This window comes from Ptychodera flava, chromosome 14 (assembly GCF_041260155.1).
Source record: "Ptychodera flava strain L36383 chromosome 14, AS_Pfla_20210202, whole genome shotgun sequence".
In the NCBI taxonomy this organism is placed as follows: Eukaryota; Metazoa; Hemichordata; class Enteropneusta; family Ptychoderidae; genus Ptychodera; species Ptychodera flava.
The window spans coordinates 2246556-2262166 of record NC_091941.1 but is presented as its reverse complement, the minus strand read 5'-3'; the positions used below and the strand labels follow the sequence as shown (position 1 = coordinate 2262166).

At 38.6% G+C, this 15611-nt stretch overlaps 2 protein-coding genes across 2 annotated transcripts in view; one reads left to right on the top strand and one right to left on the bottom strand.

Annotated features, from left to right (window-relative positions):
* Positions 1-1226: 1226 nt before the first annotated feature.
* Positions 1227-14877, bottom strand: LOC139148925 (activator of 90 kDa heat shock protein ATPase homolog 1-like). The gene is made up of 9 exons (XM_070720379.1): positions 14708-14877; positions 13263-13342; positions 12369-12479; positions 5486-5571; positions 4758-4878; positions 4383-4456; positions 3945-4097; positions 3469-3570; positions 1227-2848 (listed from the first exon to the last, which is right to left on the bottom strand). Exons 1-9 carry the CDS (start codon positions 14785-14787, stop codon positions 2624-2626), a joined length of 1032 nt encoding a protein of 343 aa, XP_070576480.1. The 5' UTR covers positions 14788-14877; the 3' UTR covers positions 1227-2623.
* An 85-nt stretch (positions 14878-14962) lies between these two features.
* The window catches only part of LOC139148924 (cation channel sperm-associated auxiliary subunit gamma-like), a 34940-nt gene continuing 34291 nt past the window's right edge, over positions 14963-15611 (top strand). Inside the window, exon 1 of the mRNA XM_070720378.1 lies at positions 14963-15411. Within this exon, the coding sequence (XP_070576479.1) occupies positions 15106-15411 (306 nt within the window). The 5' untranslated portion in view covers positions 14963-15105. The remainder of the gene's footprint in view (positions 15412-15611) is intronic.

Sequence of the window (15611 nt, the reverse complement as noted above, 5' to 3'; positions counted from 1 at the left end):
AAAATATTATCAAAAGTTACTGCTACTGATGTAGTTACTGCGACTGGTATGGTCCCTGTACGAAATAGGAAAATTTCAACTTTCAAACTCTAAAAATCTGTTCTCAATGGAGAGATTTCTGTAAAAGACAGGTTTTCCATCTGAATGCAGAAATTTGCAATTCTATTCAATACCTCTTTTACCAGGATGCTGTTATGCTACTTAGCTGTAAGGCATGTAATTTAGTATCAAACAGACAATCTTGATCTAACCAGTCCCACTGACAGACCAACGTTCACAACTCACATGTAACATGCTGGATGAACACAGCGATCTTAAAGTGGCACTCCCATTTGGTAACATTTTTAAAACACATTTTTTTAGTGCCAACGGTCGATATTTGACGGGGCGACTGCGCGCGGATCGCGAGATATCGATAAAAACATGTCTTCAAAAAAGTAAAAGTTTGAATTCCGGTGGCCCACCTAAATTCAGCTTCCGAACATCGAACGTTCGGCACTGGGGCCATTGTCAACTAAGCTATGGAGTACGAGTCTACACTGACACTGCTGTACGCCACAGTACCACTTGCCTCGGTTATCGGTCATGCCCGTGGGAGAAAGCTGGGTCTTACTGACTTTGTGATAAAACGAAAAACAATTTTTGCTGATTCCACCAGCATTCGCATAGGTGACTAGCCCAGTTACGTGCGAATGATACATAGCGGGCACGGCGTGGTATGCATAGACGCATACGCGCGCGGCGAACACACGTACTGTATGGCAGACGACAAAAATGTAGTCATCGGAGGCGGCTAATATTTACACGTAAAAACTTATGTTTATGTGGTATTGGTTAAAAATATAATACAACTGATTTAGAATAATGACAACGACAAAGCTAAGAAGAAGTTTTCAAAAACTGACCTGTGGTAAAGGCATAATGCTGTATATAAAGTCTTCACAGTGGGAGGTAAAATTGCGTCGTTCGAACTTATTATGGACTCCCTAGAATATCGTCAATCAGCACAACAACAAACCTTCGGTGGATTTCGTGTCATAATCAGAAACGATCGTAAAACTTCGGGATGTGAAAAATACGCTCGGGAAATGACATGTTTTTATCGATATCTCGCGATCCGCGCGCAGTCGCCACGTCAAATATCGACCGTTGGCATTAAAAAAATGTGTTTTAAAAATGTTACCAAATGGGAGTGCCGGATGAATCTTTAAAGAAGTTGCTAATAATGACTTAAAAACATGATTTCATTTTATTACACGTTCTCTGGATTTAAGAATACAGCTCAGGAGAAAGGTAGTAAATCTCTGAATCCAACTTTGTGTACATGCACATTTTTAAATGATCCAACTTACCATTACATTTATCTGATCTGTACTGACAGCAGAAACCATGGATTGGTAGGATTCAAAACCGTTACAGATTCCAATTGTCAGCTATTTTTCCAATGCCTGCTATATTATAAAAAAAGTACTGGTATGACAAGAAATCAAGGCCATCATATGAGGCAGACAGGTACTTTACCATTGAATACACTGGTAACAAATGAAGGTGTTCTACTGTCAGGCAGTCATGGTGTTTGTGTGAGAAGTTTAGCTATGTCAGGTATGGAAAATTAACATATCAGAATACAACCATTGAAATATTGCAAATGATAAACCCAATCCAAAATCAAAACATTTATTCTTGCCATGCTCCAAAAAGATTATAATGCAACTGTGTTTTCAAGGTCAAAGGTCTGCATTGGGTTTATAATCTACATACTTGTTCATGAAATGGAGTTCTCGTACAATTGAAATCAATTATCTCTAGCTCTGGAACTTTAGCAACTGGTTCTTTGAATAACTGACCAAAGGCTGAACCTGTAATGGGAATGGTGATTTGAAAATTGTCTTTGAAAAATGAACTGGCACTGTTTTTGCGGTTCAATCATGTACAGAAATTGATGCCAAAAAGTTTTCAGACAGCATATCAATCTATTGGTGAAAGAATTCCTTTTTTTATAAAAATTCTTTTTTTTGTTGAAAAGTAAGTAGACTGGTAGACTAGAGCATTTGTTGAGCTGCATCAGCAAGTGCCTATGTCAAAATGCTGACTGCTTTGAGTTTTACCATTGCATTTGCATTCAATTCTAACCCAAATGGCACCCAGCATTTGCTTTCCTTGACAGATTTGGGTGTCAGTAGTAAACATTACGACATAAGCTACAAAAAATTATGATTTCACAGTAACAATACTGAGGAAGTACCTGACAATTTTTACTGCAACAGCTCACTTTGTGCAGTTTAACACTATTGTAAATTACCTTCTTCTTAAAAATGCAAGGGATTGCTTGACTATGTACAATAAATACTAGACTAAAAACTTCACAAATTGTGCTTGTTGAGGTGTTTCATGTAAAATTTTCAAAAAGTTAAAAAAAATCACAAAAACAGAAAACTTAAAATCACAAGGACAGAGAAATAAAGATTAAGACAGAATCTGAATCATCAAGTTTGCTTTAGCTGACATGATAGTCTTGATGAAAATGCCCAATGTTAAAAGATAGCTCTGCATTTGTGATCAATCATCTGTCGATAACTTACTCTTTTCAAAAATATCCAAAATAAAAACTTTAAAACTCCTGTCAAAAAAGACTTGAACCAAAACCAAACGTGGTTTTAATACTTTGCCAGTAGTATCGCTCCCAGCCTTCTTTTGTTCTGTCTAATTCGTTGTTTGGTACCCCGATTTGTTCCAGATTTAGTTGAGTGTGGTCCGACTTTTCTTCAAGTTCAAGGGTAACAGTGGAGTAATGTTCATCTGGCCATGACTTGAATCGCCATCTTTGAACTATCCTCACATTGGGAACCTGTATGACCATAACATGAATAAAATCAATGGCATTTCTATGTGTTCTACTTGGTATACAGACTTCTCTGGTGACTTCAGTTGCATTGTGTCACATCTCAGTTTTAACCTCCATTCACTTTCAACAACCCAGGGAAATAACCACACCTCATGTATCGGTATAGGAGTGATGTAATAGCGAAATTTATTAATTGACTCCACAAAGACTGACTTGAAGTGCAAACAGTTTTTTACAAATTAGAAAATCAATGTCTGTGCCAAATGAAATGTAATAGTACATACTTTATGCAGTGTGTACATGGCTGGCCAACCAGAAATACACAGAATACTGGTAGATCTAACACATTGAGTGGTGGGACAAGCAGACTCTGTAAACAGTTGGTAGTAAAGGTTACCCATTCTCACATGCATGAATATTCTATATCACTGTTCTTACAGTCTTTTAAGCACTTGCAAGTCAATATAGGAATGTCTAGAAATCTCTTTTGGTCAGCCACATGCCAGTAGACAATTCAGAGGTGCACTTTCTTGCATCTAAGAGAAAATTGTTAGGTTGAGTCAGTGATAAATCCTATGCCACTACGACTTTATGAAGACTGGGTAGTGAGTGATAAAACTCACCAGTTCAATAAATTGTCCACTGATATTGCCATCAAGGAGTGTGAAACGACCCTCTGGTTCAACGTCCATCTCGGCTTTTGATCTCATGAAAGCTTGAACTCTCTGGAAAAACAATTAGAAAATTATAATTACATCAGAAGCAAACGAATTGATGTCAACATCTGCAGATCTATCAGTGAAAATTTGCAGAGTTGTCAAATACTAAATAAAAGTAGGGTCCATATGTTCCTGGAAAATCCTTGAAAATAAAACTGAGTCCTGGAAGATTGATAAGCCACTCACCATTTTCTAAAATTACAATATGATCAGTCATTGTTGGTAAAATGATATTTAATATTATTGTATCTTAGAAATTACACTAGGAAAATGGTACTTTGGTCTTTAAAAAACCCTCGAAAATTGCTGAAAACATGGTTGAATTTAGTGACTTTGTCACTGAGTTTGTGGACACTGAAAAAGATAAATTCCTGACTCACTTGTACATCTGTCAAAACTTCATACAACTCGCATGCCCTGCACTTGAATTCTTGTTGTGACGTTATATTGCTGGTTGGGATTTTAACTCCAAGCTTTAAATTTTTTGTCTCCTTTGTCTGCGGAATAACTCCATTTTTCTTCTGTGTCTGCGTCTGCAATATCAGATAGGAATCAAATTTGAGATATGTCTGCTTTTCCTTATTTCATGCACAATGATCAGTGTGGTGGGAATATCTGTCTTCGAGAATTCTAGTGATCTCACAGATCTTGAACAAGTAATCCATGCCAATTCCTATGTTCTCTCTTTCTCTCTCATATTAAGGCATTTTTTATTTATAACTTGTAGAACAAATTTGTGATGATGGACTGCCTACATGAAATTTTTGCAAAGTGAATAACACAAACACTGATATGTTCAAGAAGAATAATATCCTTACTGTTTTTTTAGCATTTTCTTTGACAGTTGCACCAGATTCACCCTTTGTTGGTAAAATCATGCCTTGACTGAACTCTGAAAAAGATATTAAACATTGAAAACATGAAAACATAAACAAATAACTAAATTATAAAGATTACAGCTTAGTTCAATCCACTTTAATTCTAAAGTAAGACATGGAACGGAAAATTTCCAAAAGTACAACACTTTACTTCATAGTAATAAGAAATGAAGTTTTTGTTTGCAGTCTCTGCAATCGAACTACATACAAAACCGTTATCATGACAGCAATAAATCTTTATCCGATTTTCATGGCATGATGCATATTAATTTTCTTGAGGAAAGTTGGCACAAAGTGAAAGTCAATTTCACTGACCTTCTCTCAATGATTTAATATACATTCCACATTGTTTCTTCAAAACATCTACACCCATTTTTCTCATAATTTCTTTTAAAATCCTGCTTTCCTCAGTGTCCTTCTTGACTGTCACATTAAACTGGAAAAGAAAAATGCCGTTTAATTAGATTTACTGACAAGACTTGGATGACGGAAAGGTGACACAGAATACCACAGGTTCTAGTTGCATCATTCAATGTATACTTGAAATTATAAATGGACATTAACTGGACTATATTCAGAGCATACTCCACTTTCTGAAGTTATGCTCAACTTTGCATCTGTTGGACTGGGCAGCTAATGTACAGTGACGGCTGCACTTACATGCATCAGAATCTATGAAAGTCACCATAGACTCATATGTCCTACAGTCACGTTGACTTTATGAACTCAAATTTTGAGAAAGGAAAAAAATCAAAAGAAGAAGAACAGCAACATTTCGACTGGATAACCTTTGGTCCAAATTGTTTTCTAATGGAGACTTATGTGGTATGTTACTGTTGTATGCAGATAAGAATGGACAGTGCAATTGATCTAAATGTTATCACACTGTAATTGACTTGGCAGAATGGTCAGCAGACAGAGTGACGTGGATGCAACAACTCATTCCAAGATGTCAAAGGTGACTATACCTTTTCAGATTTGAGTTGACTGATGTACAATGAATGCTTACACTAGACAAGATTGTAGACACATATAATACTTACAGTTAAGTCATCAACATCGTTTTCATCACTCAGATTAGGAATTTCCACATTGCCAGTAAGTTCAGTGTCACAATCTGTAAGTGTGCCTTCAAAAGAGAAAACACAATATGTCCTTTGAAACTACATAGACAGCATTATGTATACATTTACCTTTTATAATGATATTATCAACATTCCATATTTCAGAGAAAGCTGTTACTATAAATATCTCTCTCATCAACATGTCACTGTAATTAAAGGAACATTCATGGAAACTTCCATAGCGGATAGATTCCATGCAGTGTGAGCTACAGAGGACAGGTGATAGCTGAGAACAGTCTCTATTGATCTAGTTTGTAGGAAAACCACATCTGGATGATGATTTTCTAAACGTGGTGACTGCAAATTTTGTGAGTTAGACCAAAGCACTGATTAAACATAAATGAAAACTTCTAGAAAATATGCCATGAGGCTGAACACTTACATGCATATTATAGAGGGAGACATTTACAAAATCCTGACAGAAAACTGATTGCAACACTTTCTTACAAAATTAATCTACAGGGGTCAAATATTGGAGAACTAAATTCATCAATCTTGTAAGGACAAACTGAAACCCTACAATTGTTTAAAGGCCAGGGACTTGATACCCGGGATCAAGTTAACCCCGTTCACCTTTGACATTCACGGGCGGGATCAAATGTTTATGTCTTTGTAAATTACGGTCACGATTAGTGTGCACAGAAGGTTGTAAACAGGCCAATGTGTTGACATGCAAACAACAGATTATACGTAACTGAATATAACGGCGAGACCAGTACACTGGGAAATCGTGAAGCCCTCGATGCTTGTAGCAATGAACAGGTTAGCCCTGCGTACAGGTCTGTGTGTTCCCGGCGTAACGCCGGGAACACACAGACCTGTACGCAGGGCTATGAACAGGTGTACTTCAACAGTAATGACAAAGGTACAGCACCACGCCGCTGCAACTAACGACGTTATTACCAGGGCTTGACAATTTTTTTCCAGTTCACTCGTCCGTCGGACAAGTGGATTTTCAATTTCACTTGTCCTCACAAAAATTTTACTTGTCCTCCATTTGTAATAATCAGGACCAAAATACTTGCGACGAATTCCGTAGCGGCTTTCAGGGCTTTCTTATTTTGGTAATTTTCGCCGATGTTGACGCCGATTTTTCTCAAAAGTTTACATTGAAATAGCCTTGCGTACGGTCTGTGTGTTCCCGGCGTTATACGTCCCCTACCACAAGAGGCTGTATAACGCCGGGAACACACAGACCTGTAGGCTGTACGCAGGTCTAAGGCCGCGTCAAAAAAAGTGGTGAGGGGGCGGGGGCTGGAGGAATTCAGGGGGGGATTCGAAAATTTTTGGGGTAGTCGAGGGGGGGACTTGAAAGTTTTGCTCTGCCTATAGGGGGGACCTGAAAATATTGTGACTCCCAACATTTTGATGTCGTCCAATGGTTCTAATGTTAGTAATAATTAAACAAAATCTAGAACCGTTTTGTCATATTTTATGTCTTTAATCTCGAAAAAGTCTAAAAATGTATGAATGCCATTAAATTTTCGTAGAACAAGTTTGCCTTGTAATGGGGCAGGAGCTACAACTGTTTACAATTTTTCAATATTTCTATGCAATGTATCAAACACAGTTTCTTTGTGTCTCTCTACAGCATGCTGAAAAACACAATATTCAGTTTGTCAACAAAGCCCGTTTGTCTAAATATTTGTGATAATTGAATGATGAAAATGCACGGTACACGTAGGCTGTGTTGGCAAGCTGAATACTGGATAGCTCAACATTCTGTAGGGAATAGAACAAGAACACAATTGTATAAACTGAACAAAAATATTGTCAAAATAAAAAGTTAATACAACTACTGCCCTGCTACTACATACTGGCAGTGACAGTGATACATGTAGCTCTGACTCTGATGTAGTTTAAAAAGAGTTTCGGTCATAGGACACTCAATTGACAGTGAAACATACATCTACTTGTACACAAGATCCAGCCAGAGAGCAACACATAGAAGACTAGGGGACTAACAGTTACCAGGATACAGTCATGGATTTTTGAATTCTGGCATATGAGAACAATCAAATATTAGAGAAAAAAGATGGGGTCACCATAATTGATCTTATACAAATGTACGATGAAAAGTCAGTTTTTCTAAAATCACTTAAAATCAATATATAAAACCATTCATTTCAAGTTTATGCAGTGAATGAAATTTTCACATCTCATTGTACCAATAACACAAAAGTAAAACTTTGAATAGTAAAGACTCTAAGTTAAATGGAAAAATGTGTGACTAAACGGAATCTTTTATTTTTCATCAATTTGTCATTATTACACCCAAAATTTCTGAGATTAAAACATTAATTTCATGGAATATTTTAACCTTCCAATCCAGTATTGTCAATTTTGTAAAACATTTTATAAGTGGCATCTAAGTTGTATAGGTCACTGTGCTCATTTTTTCACAATTGGTTAAACGTAGCTAGGAATACATAATTTTCATACTCTCTCATGATTGTCATTTTGTGTGCTTTTCAGCTGGTGCCATTGAACTGGCCAGAGTTGGATAAACTCAAGTCGGCTTAGACTGAGAAATCCAAAAAGTTCACTGATGCATTTAAAAATGAATCAATTTAAGAACTTGCCCTAGATATTAAGAACTTGCCCTAGGTATATGGCTCTACAACCTGCTGATAAGAGATAGTGTTGAACATTTGCGTGCAGAACGACACATTACATGTTTTTTTTACTCTGCGTGCATTCCTAATAAATATGCGGCTATATGGTAATTTGGGGGGGGGGACTTGAAAATTTTTGAGGGTATTGAGGGGGGGGGGGGGGGGGGGACTGAAAATTTTGAGGGTATTGAGGGGGGGGTCTGAAAAAAAAATAAGATTTCAATCGCGATTCCTCCAGCCCCCCCCCCTCACCATTTTTTTTGAACGCGGCCTAACATCAATGAAGTAAGTATCATACATCGGCTTCCGTGTTTGGCAAGCATAAATGCCGCGCCGTCGTAAAAAGATTGGTCAGTTTCTGTCGCTGGTCGTCGTCATTCGGTTTTACGCATTGCGAGTGCATGCGATCGGGGTGTTGGCAAGTGAAACCGTATCGGGCTCAGCGGGACCCACAAAATTTCCACAATCATTGTCCCCGTCACGATCTCATCTGTGATGCGCCAAACAGTCCAAATGCGGTTGACTATTGAAACTCGTTAGACCTTATCGATTCAACGCGAAACATGCCGCATCCGTCAAGAAAAGCATTTCGCTTTCCCAGTGGTTTGGCAATGGTGGGGTATTTGAGACACGATGTATAGAACATTTTGGAACCGTCATATTTCAACCAAGGCCACCGTGCTTTCCATTTCGGGAGATAACATCTACGGCGTTTTTCCTCATCATAACGCTTATGTTTAGATCTTTTGTCAGAAACATCGTTCTAATCATCACATCGAGTCGTTGATTCTCGGACAATCCCACTCACGCTGGTCCTCATGGCGTCGTTATAAATCATCACAGCGTTGTTTCTCAGAGTTACACAATGCCCATCGTCGTAAAATTTACGTGCCTCTTTACGGCAACAGCTTTGCTTGTTTTTGCGTAGGTCTGCGGAGCAGAAATTACGCTCTGGCTCGCGAAAATGCACAATGCCTTGTTTGCGTTAGTGCAAATATTACCGTAAAATATTCATATATTTACGGCGATCACTCCACAAACTATCTGCCAACAATGTTCTTCTACCTCGCGAGGCCGCATAAATGATTTTGAAGTACTGCACGGTCGGCAAGTGAATCTCAGAAGAACGTCACTATGGATATACAAAAGTCAGTGATTGACATTTATTTTGTGTGAACGACAACGACAACGCAAATCGGGCGACACATGCACAAACCGCAACTTAGGTTCGCGTTGATTGCGCCAGAAGTTGTGTAAAACAACTTGTCCGGCGGGCGACCAGATTTTATTTTTGACTTGCCCTTGACTTGACTTGTAAATTTCACTTGTCCCGGGGGTCGGACGATAGGAATTGTCAAGCCCTGTATTACGTTCCGAATTAGGCTTACCCGGGGGCCCGGGCGCGGGCTTCAACTGTACAATCATTGCAGCTAAACGATAGCGTAGACGTCGTGCCATTGCCAAGATACTCTGCTATTTCCGATCGTTTCGTCTACAGAACTACTAAAAACCCTCTCACTAAAAAAATAATTACGGTTTGAAATCGTTGAATTAATCGGAAATTAACATCGTGATGCATTAATCTATAACCTTGTTTATAGAAATAATAAAATGTAACATCACCGATCATAAGAAACGTGATGTTAAAGAACATATTTCTTTGAACAGAAGAATACAGCGACTATTTTCTGTAAGTATAAACTATCTTTAGCAAACTTGCGAATCAAGCATCTGAAGAGTTACTTCAACACTTTTGGTTTTGTTCTACTCTTGTTATAAAATTAGTCAAAGTTCGGGAAAGTATCTGTACATTTTCGATATCTGTGCAGCGCAAATGTATCCATCCATCCTAAAGACCTACCCCTCTCTCTCTCTCTCTCTCTCTCTCTCTCTCTCTCTCTCTCTCTCTCTCTCTCTCTCTCTCTCTTCCAAGTCTAGCCATTTGATGTTTTATTTTGCCGACATTTATTTAACGGTTCAGGATCGGGTAAACTTCGTAACTGGAGACATGTCACGGCCTGAAGCTAGTTATCACCATCGAAAATCTGTAAACGTTTCTGCTTCCGAATGGACGTATTTAAATGCACAGGTGACTTAGTGCGTAAAATATTGAATGGCAATATGAATTCCACCGTTAAGAAAGTCTATGACTTTCAAACTAGTCGTACAAACAACAATAAACATGGCGCATCAATGATACCGACGTATTTTTTCCTCGCGACCGCTGGTGAGAGCGACTCGCTGAAATTTTCCAACCTGGTATTGGCTTTGCCCCGTAGCTGTGGGTTACATGTAAACGTTTAACTAATAACAAAAGTTTAGTATTTTCTTAAATCGATAAGCCTTTCGAACACGAAAGATTCGGCTATCTGAACCTTAACAGTAGCTACGCAGCTCGAAAATTATCCTCCGAAACAGGACAGGAACATTGGTCAAAGCCGGATTTCGTATGGTAGCTATGGAAACACGCTGTTCATTCTCAGAAAGGATGCAATGTACTGCGTACTGCTGATGCTCCAAGAGGGTCCGTGGACTGTGACCGTCCCAACACACCGTCAATTTCCTAACAATCACAGGATTCAATCACGTGTGTCTTCAAATTTTGATACATTAATTCTATCAATCATCAACTACGGAACACATAAAAAAACAATGGTCGCGGCCATGGGTTCAAGGACGTTCACGAAGAGACACCATCATTGTCGCAGAATTGTTTTGACTAGTTTTATGGAGAATATGAACGATCTGCGTACGGTCGCACATCAAACCGACAAATGTACGCTTAGATAAAAATAAGATGTCCGAAAAGTTTTTTTATTCAACTGAGTCATCGCCCTTATTATCGCCTAAACATCCCCGGTTTTTTTCCGAGGAGACTGCAACATGAATATCCCCCTAATGCATTGGGTATCGTCATGGCTGTTCATCCAATATGTTTATTCACTGTTTCGCAAAACTTCTCGTCAGATATGTGCTTTGGCGAACGGCCAAGTTTTTGTACGTTGGTCAGAAACTAATGACAATATATGTTTGGATATTACATCTGTCAAATTAGGACTGAGTATTGAAGATGAAATTACTTTCATCGATCGACAAAGAAGAGAAAGAATGAGTCAGTTAATATCGAATCATAGACGGGAGAATCGAGACAGTCCACTGTCTATGGTTTAATCAATTGTGAACAAGAGTATTTCTATTTATTGACTGACGCAACCAGTAAGGAAATTTTATTCAACTTGAAAAAAGTCACCGTCTTTGCTTGACATCGGATTCCATGGCAATGGAGCAACACACGATGTCGTTTAGGTCATCAAAAATCTTTTAAAACGGCAAGACGATAATAATAATACTTTTCACGACAGAAAAATATAAAAGAACTTGAATCCGCTTTAACTTAAAATGACTAGTTCTATGGAAGAAACGATCGGAAATAGCGGCGTGTACGACTTCTACGCGAGAACGCGCTATGGCTTGGGTGGCATACTAGCAGTCACAGGGGCTCGAGCTGGGTAGTCTGCTCGCTTTTCGGCTCGATCTATCGATCCCATAGTCGACATGCCGGCACTGCAACCTAAGTGGATGTTTTAATAGGTGGGCATATCGACTACAAAATCTATAGATCGAGCTGAAAATCGATCTATTTAGCAGACTACCCAGCTAAAGAGTGCCTATGCATGCGGCTCTGCACTGCGGTCGCCCCATCTAATTACAATGATGTGGCGTATCTAACATGTTGACATCGCAAACGTTTACCGATTCACACCTGTAGCGCGTCCTTTTTTGATTGACAGCTTGCAGACCTTTGTTGTGGCCGCTTGCCACGCAAGTTGAAGACAAAGAAAAATACATTCATCGACCAAAATCAGCTTTATTTATGCTCAAATCATAAAATTTTATCTATATATTCAATCACTAGACATTCATAGTTAGGTACATGTGCATGGACGCCTAAGTTTCTTCGCCTGTGACCATTTTGGCATGATTTTTACGGAGCGATCGAGCGTGACGCCACCCAGGCCACGCTTTGCATGAACTAACTCCAACATGGGCAGCTTGCTATTTATACCCAGCCCTGGCCTGGCAATAATAGTGGAAAATTGATGACACAAGACTTGGTTAATGGTACACTTTGAGATTATGATATTTGTGTGTGAGATCTGCCTATATATGACAAATATTATACATACCTTTCCATTCTAATTTGATGTCCCACTCATAGAAGAATATTAATTTTGCTTTTCTGTTACTTGCCGTGGCTTCACCTTCACATTTAGCAATTTCTGTTATTTTACAACAACCTGACAAGGTCAAAGGTCAAACAAACCAGTGACAATTAGAAGCTTGTAAACCTGGGAAGATCTACAATTTAATCAAGATATGACTATTAACCTAGAGTGTGTTGGCATTATTTTCTATAAAAGCGACAAAAATTTACTTTGGCATTCAAAGGGTTAAATTGCAAGTATCTGCATCTTTCCATCACTTCTAATCAATCTGGGATGGCAACTCTGAAAGTAAACACATAATTTACTTTAACCATATACCATGACACGGATTGACATATTGAAAGGCACAGAATGTCCATATGTTAAATTTTAAACCCTTATCCTGCCAGGCCTATCACTTCCCAATCTGTTAAATCAGTAAAAAGAAGTATAACATGTATTGTTACTAACTTTACATGATAGAGTGTAGCAGTTTAAGCCAGTACAAATCTTGTACATGCTGTATCAAATACTATCAATACAGTACCTATGACATATTTTCAAGGACCTTCAAATATTGAAGTTTCTTAAACTGCAACAAATGGGACATGGTATGCTGTACTGGCTTTAACCAACACTGACTGATGACATATGAACTTGGCAGGATGAGGGGTAATCAAGTATTTGATGGTAAGTCTCACCATTACATTCCTATCGTCTAATCACAAAGTGACTAAGAGTGAGAATGACATCTATCTTATAATACTAGAAATTATACATCTATGTCTGTGATAGCAAGTCAGACAGAGACAGATTCCATGTACATTTATATCAAAGCAGAACTTTATTCAATCAGTTCCTAATGTTGTAACTTACCCTTTTCATTCTCCACCTTCAAATCAAGTAATAATTCTTTGAGTTTATCCTTTGACCAAGCGGTGGCATTCTTCTCAGTCCTGTAAGATGTTGTATGAAGAACATTAAATTGCAAGGTACTGCTAATAATTTTACATACTGACATGAGATCTTTAAAAATAGAAGCAAAATGGTGCTACAAGCAGCAGGTTATAACACCCATGTTGTGTATTTCAGCTTGTTCATCTAAGCTTCATTACTCCAACTTCAAAGTAAACTGTCACACAACGATTTCAAGTCAAGCCAAATCCTTCAATGAGCCATTGCATTGTATGTCTTTGTAGCAACTTTGCTTTGATGGCTAGGTAGGGAAGAGTAAGTTTCATTCACTTGTGACCAAGGCACACACTGCAAACTTGCTTGCAAATCATTTTGTGAAATTTCACAAAAATTTGCATGTTTTTACAGTTTTTGCTCACAATTACAACACTTGAACTGACTCCAATGCCAAATGTACTTCAGCTGATGTGAGTGAATTATGCTTTATGATCGCTATGGTAATAATGAAAGGAGGACAGAAAAGCTTTCTTACTGAACCATTGCCTGTTTTTCACTAACCAACCAATTCAAATGCAACTGTTTTGAGGGTGGAAGTTGGTTGTAGAACTCCTACAGCTTTCTATCACATGGACATGAGTATTATCCTTAAATTTGTTCTTCTACAAATTTCAACATTTGCAATACGAGTGACAACCTGCATAAATTTGCCAATCTTCATTTAATTCTCAGTAGTAGTTTTGTGGATGTACAGATTTGGAGACAAGAAAATAACCGAATGGTTTCAGTAATTTGTTGGTTTTGGCTCCCCTGTGTTCAATGCTGATCGTGCAATCAATGATTTTTCTTTTCACCTCAACATGCCATATTCGTATACTCTGCTCTCTTTGTATCAAATACATGTTTGAATATAGACTTTTCTCTGGGGTCTATGGTTTGACTGAGGAAGCGGAGCTAATTCCATGGCAACACAATCACTGAACACTACTACCGATAAATGACCATCACCACTGAATGGGCGGGTCACCTATTAGGTCAACGTAACTGACAGTAGCAATGTGTCTATGTTATTACCATACTTGATACTCTCATGATCTAGAGTCTCAACTGCGTTGCCAAAACAATAGATTCCCGATGTAACAACAAAACAAGATGCGAATCAGCTTCCATGAATAAGATATGGTCAAAGCATTGCTTTTGTTGTAAAATACGATAAAATGAGAGACGATTGGCTCTAGGTTGGTGAGGACAAACTCGATCTAGAAAGAAAATGAGACAAACTGGTCACGATCATGATATCATCACGACCAAGTTGGACTCATTGAAGTTGAATCTCGATTCGATCGTGTTGAGATCAGCAATCAGTGACTCTGAGTAAGACGCCGTTCATGATTTCTTTGTGAACTTACCAGTGCCAGTTATTCACATTTGTAGCATCGGCACGTTCTTCTACAATCCAGCGTGGATCACCTTCTCCCCACTTTGCCATGATCTTTCGTTTCAGATATTTGGAAGGTTGGAGCTTTCTTGACAGAGCAACACTCACGTTGCTCTCTGTGGAAGATTCTGGACAGGAAACGGAAGTGGGTCGCCGGGCGAATTTGACTTCACGCGAGAATTGCTATGATCCGAGACAAAACTTCTGGGTCGAGATGGCGCTGTCCATTCTCCGATGAGAAGCGAAATGGCTAAGTCGTCTGCTATTACAGTATCACGGCGTTATAGTTTTATGATGACACCACTCATGGTGTCGTTCACCAATTTGCTCGATGTAGCCTAGGAACCGTGCACTTGTTGATATGCAATTATGAAATTGGCTGGTTTTCGCGATTCGGTGAATTACCCCGACCTAGCAAAGCATGCGAAATCCAGAATGTACCTACTACTGTTTGTCTGCTGTTTCGTTATATCAAGCTTTCATATTCGATACACATATTCCCTTGAAATCAACTATTTCGGTGATGTTGCCGGCGATTGTTCATGGTGTGCACATGTGGTTGCGCAAAGTCGGCTTCACTGTGAACCGATTTCAAAGGTGACACATGAGGAAATGTTGACGATCACAGACCAAGTACTCACAGCCGCCAGAAATCTGGCACCTGGAAATTCACAGGTAAACAAGCATGTATAATGTATATCTTCGTTGGGGCAAGTTGGTACAAATATAATTCAGAGATGGAGGTGAAAAAGATACCTCCATTATTCAAATAAGCAAGTCTTTCTTCCACTTTGAATTCAGAAACCTTGGAGGTAGAAGATTTCAGTTACAAACATGGTTCGTACTTGACACTCTCAGTGTTTTTGCTAAGGTTG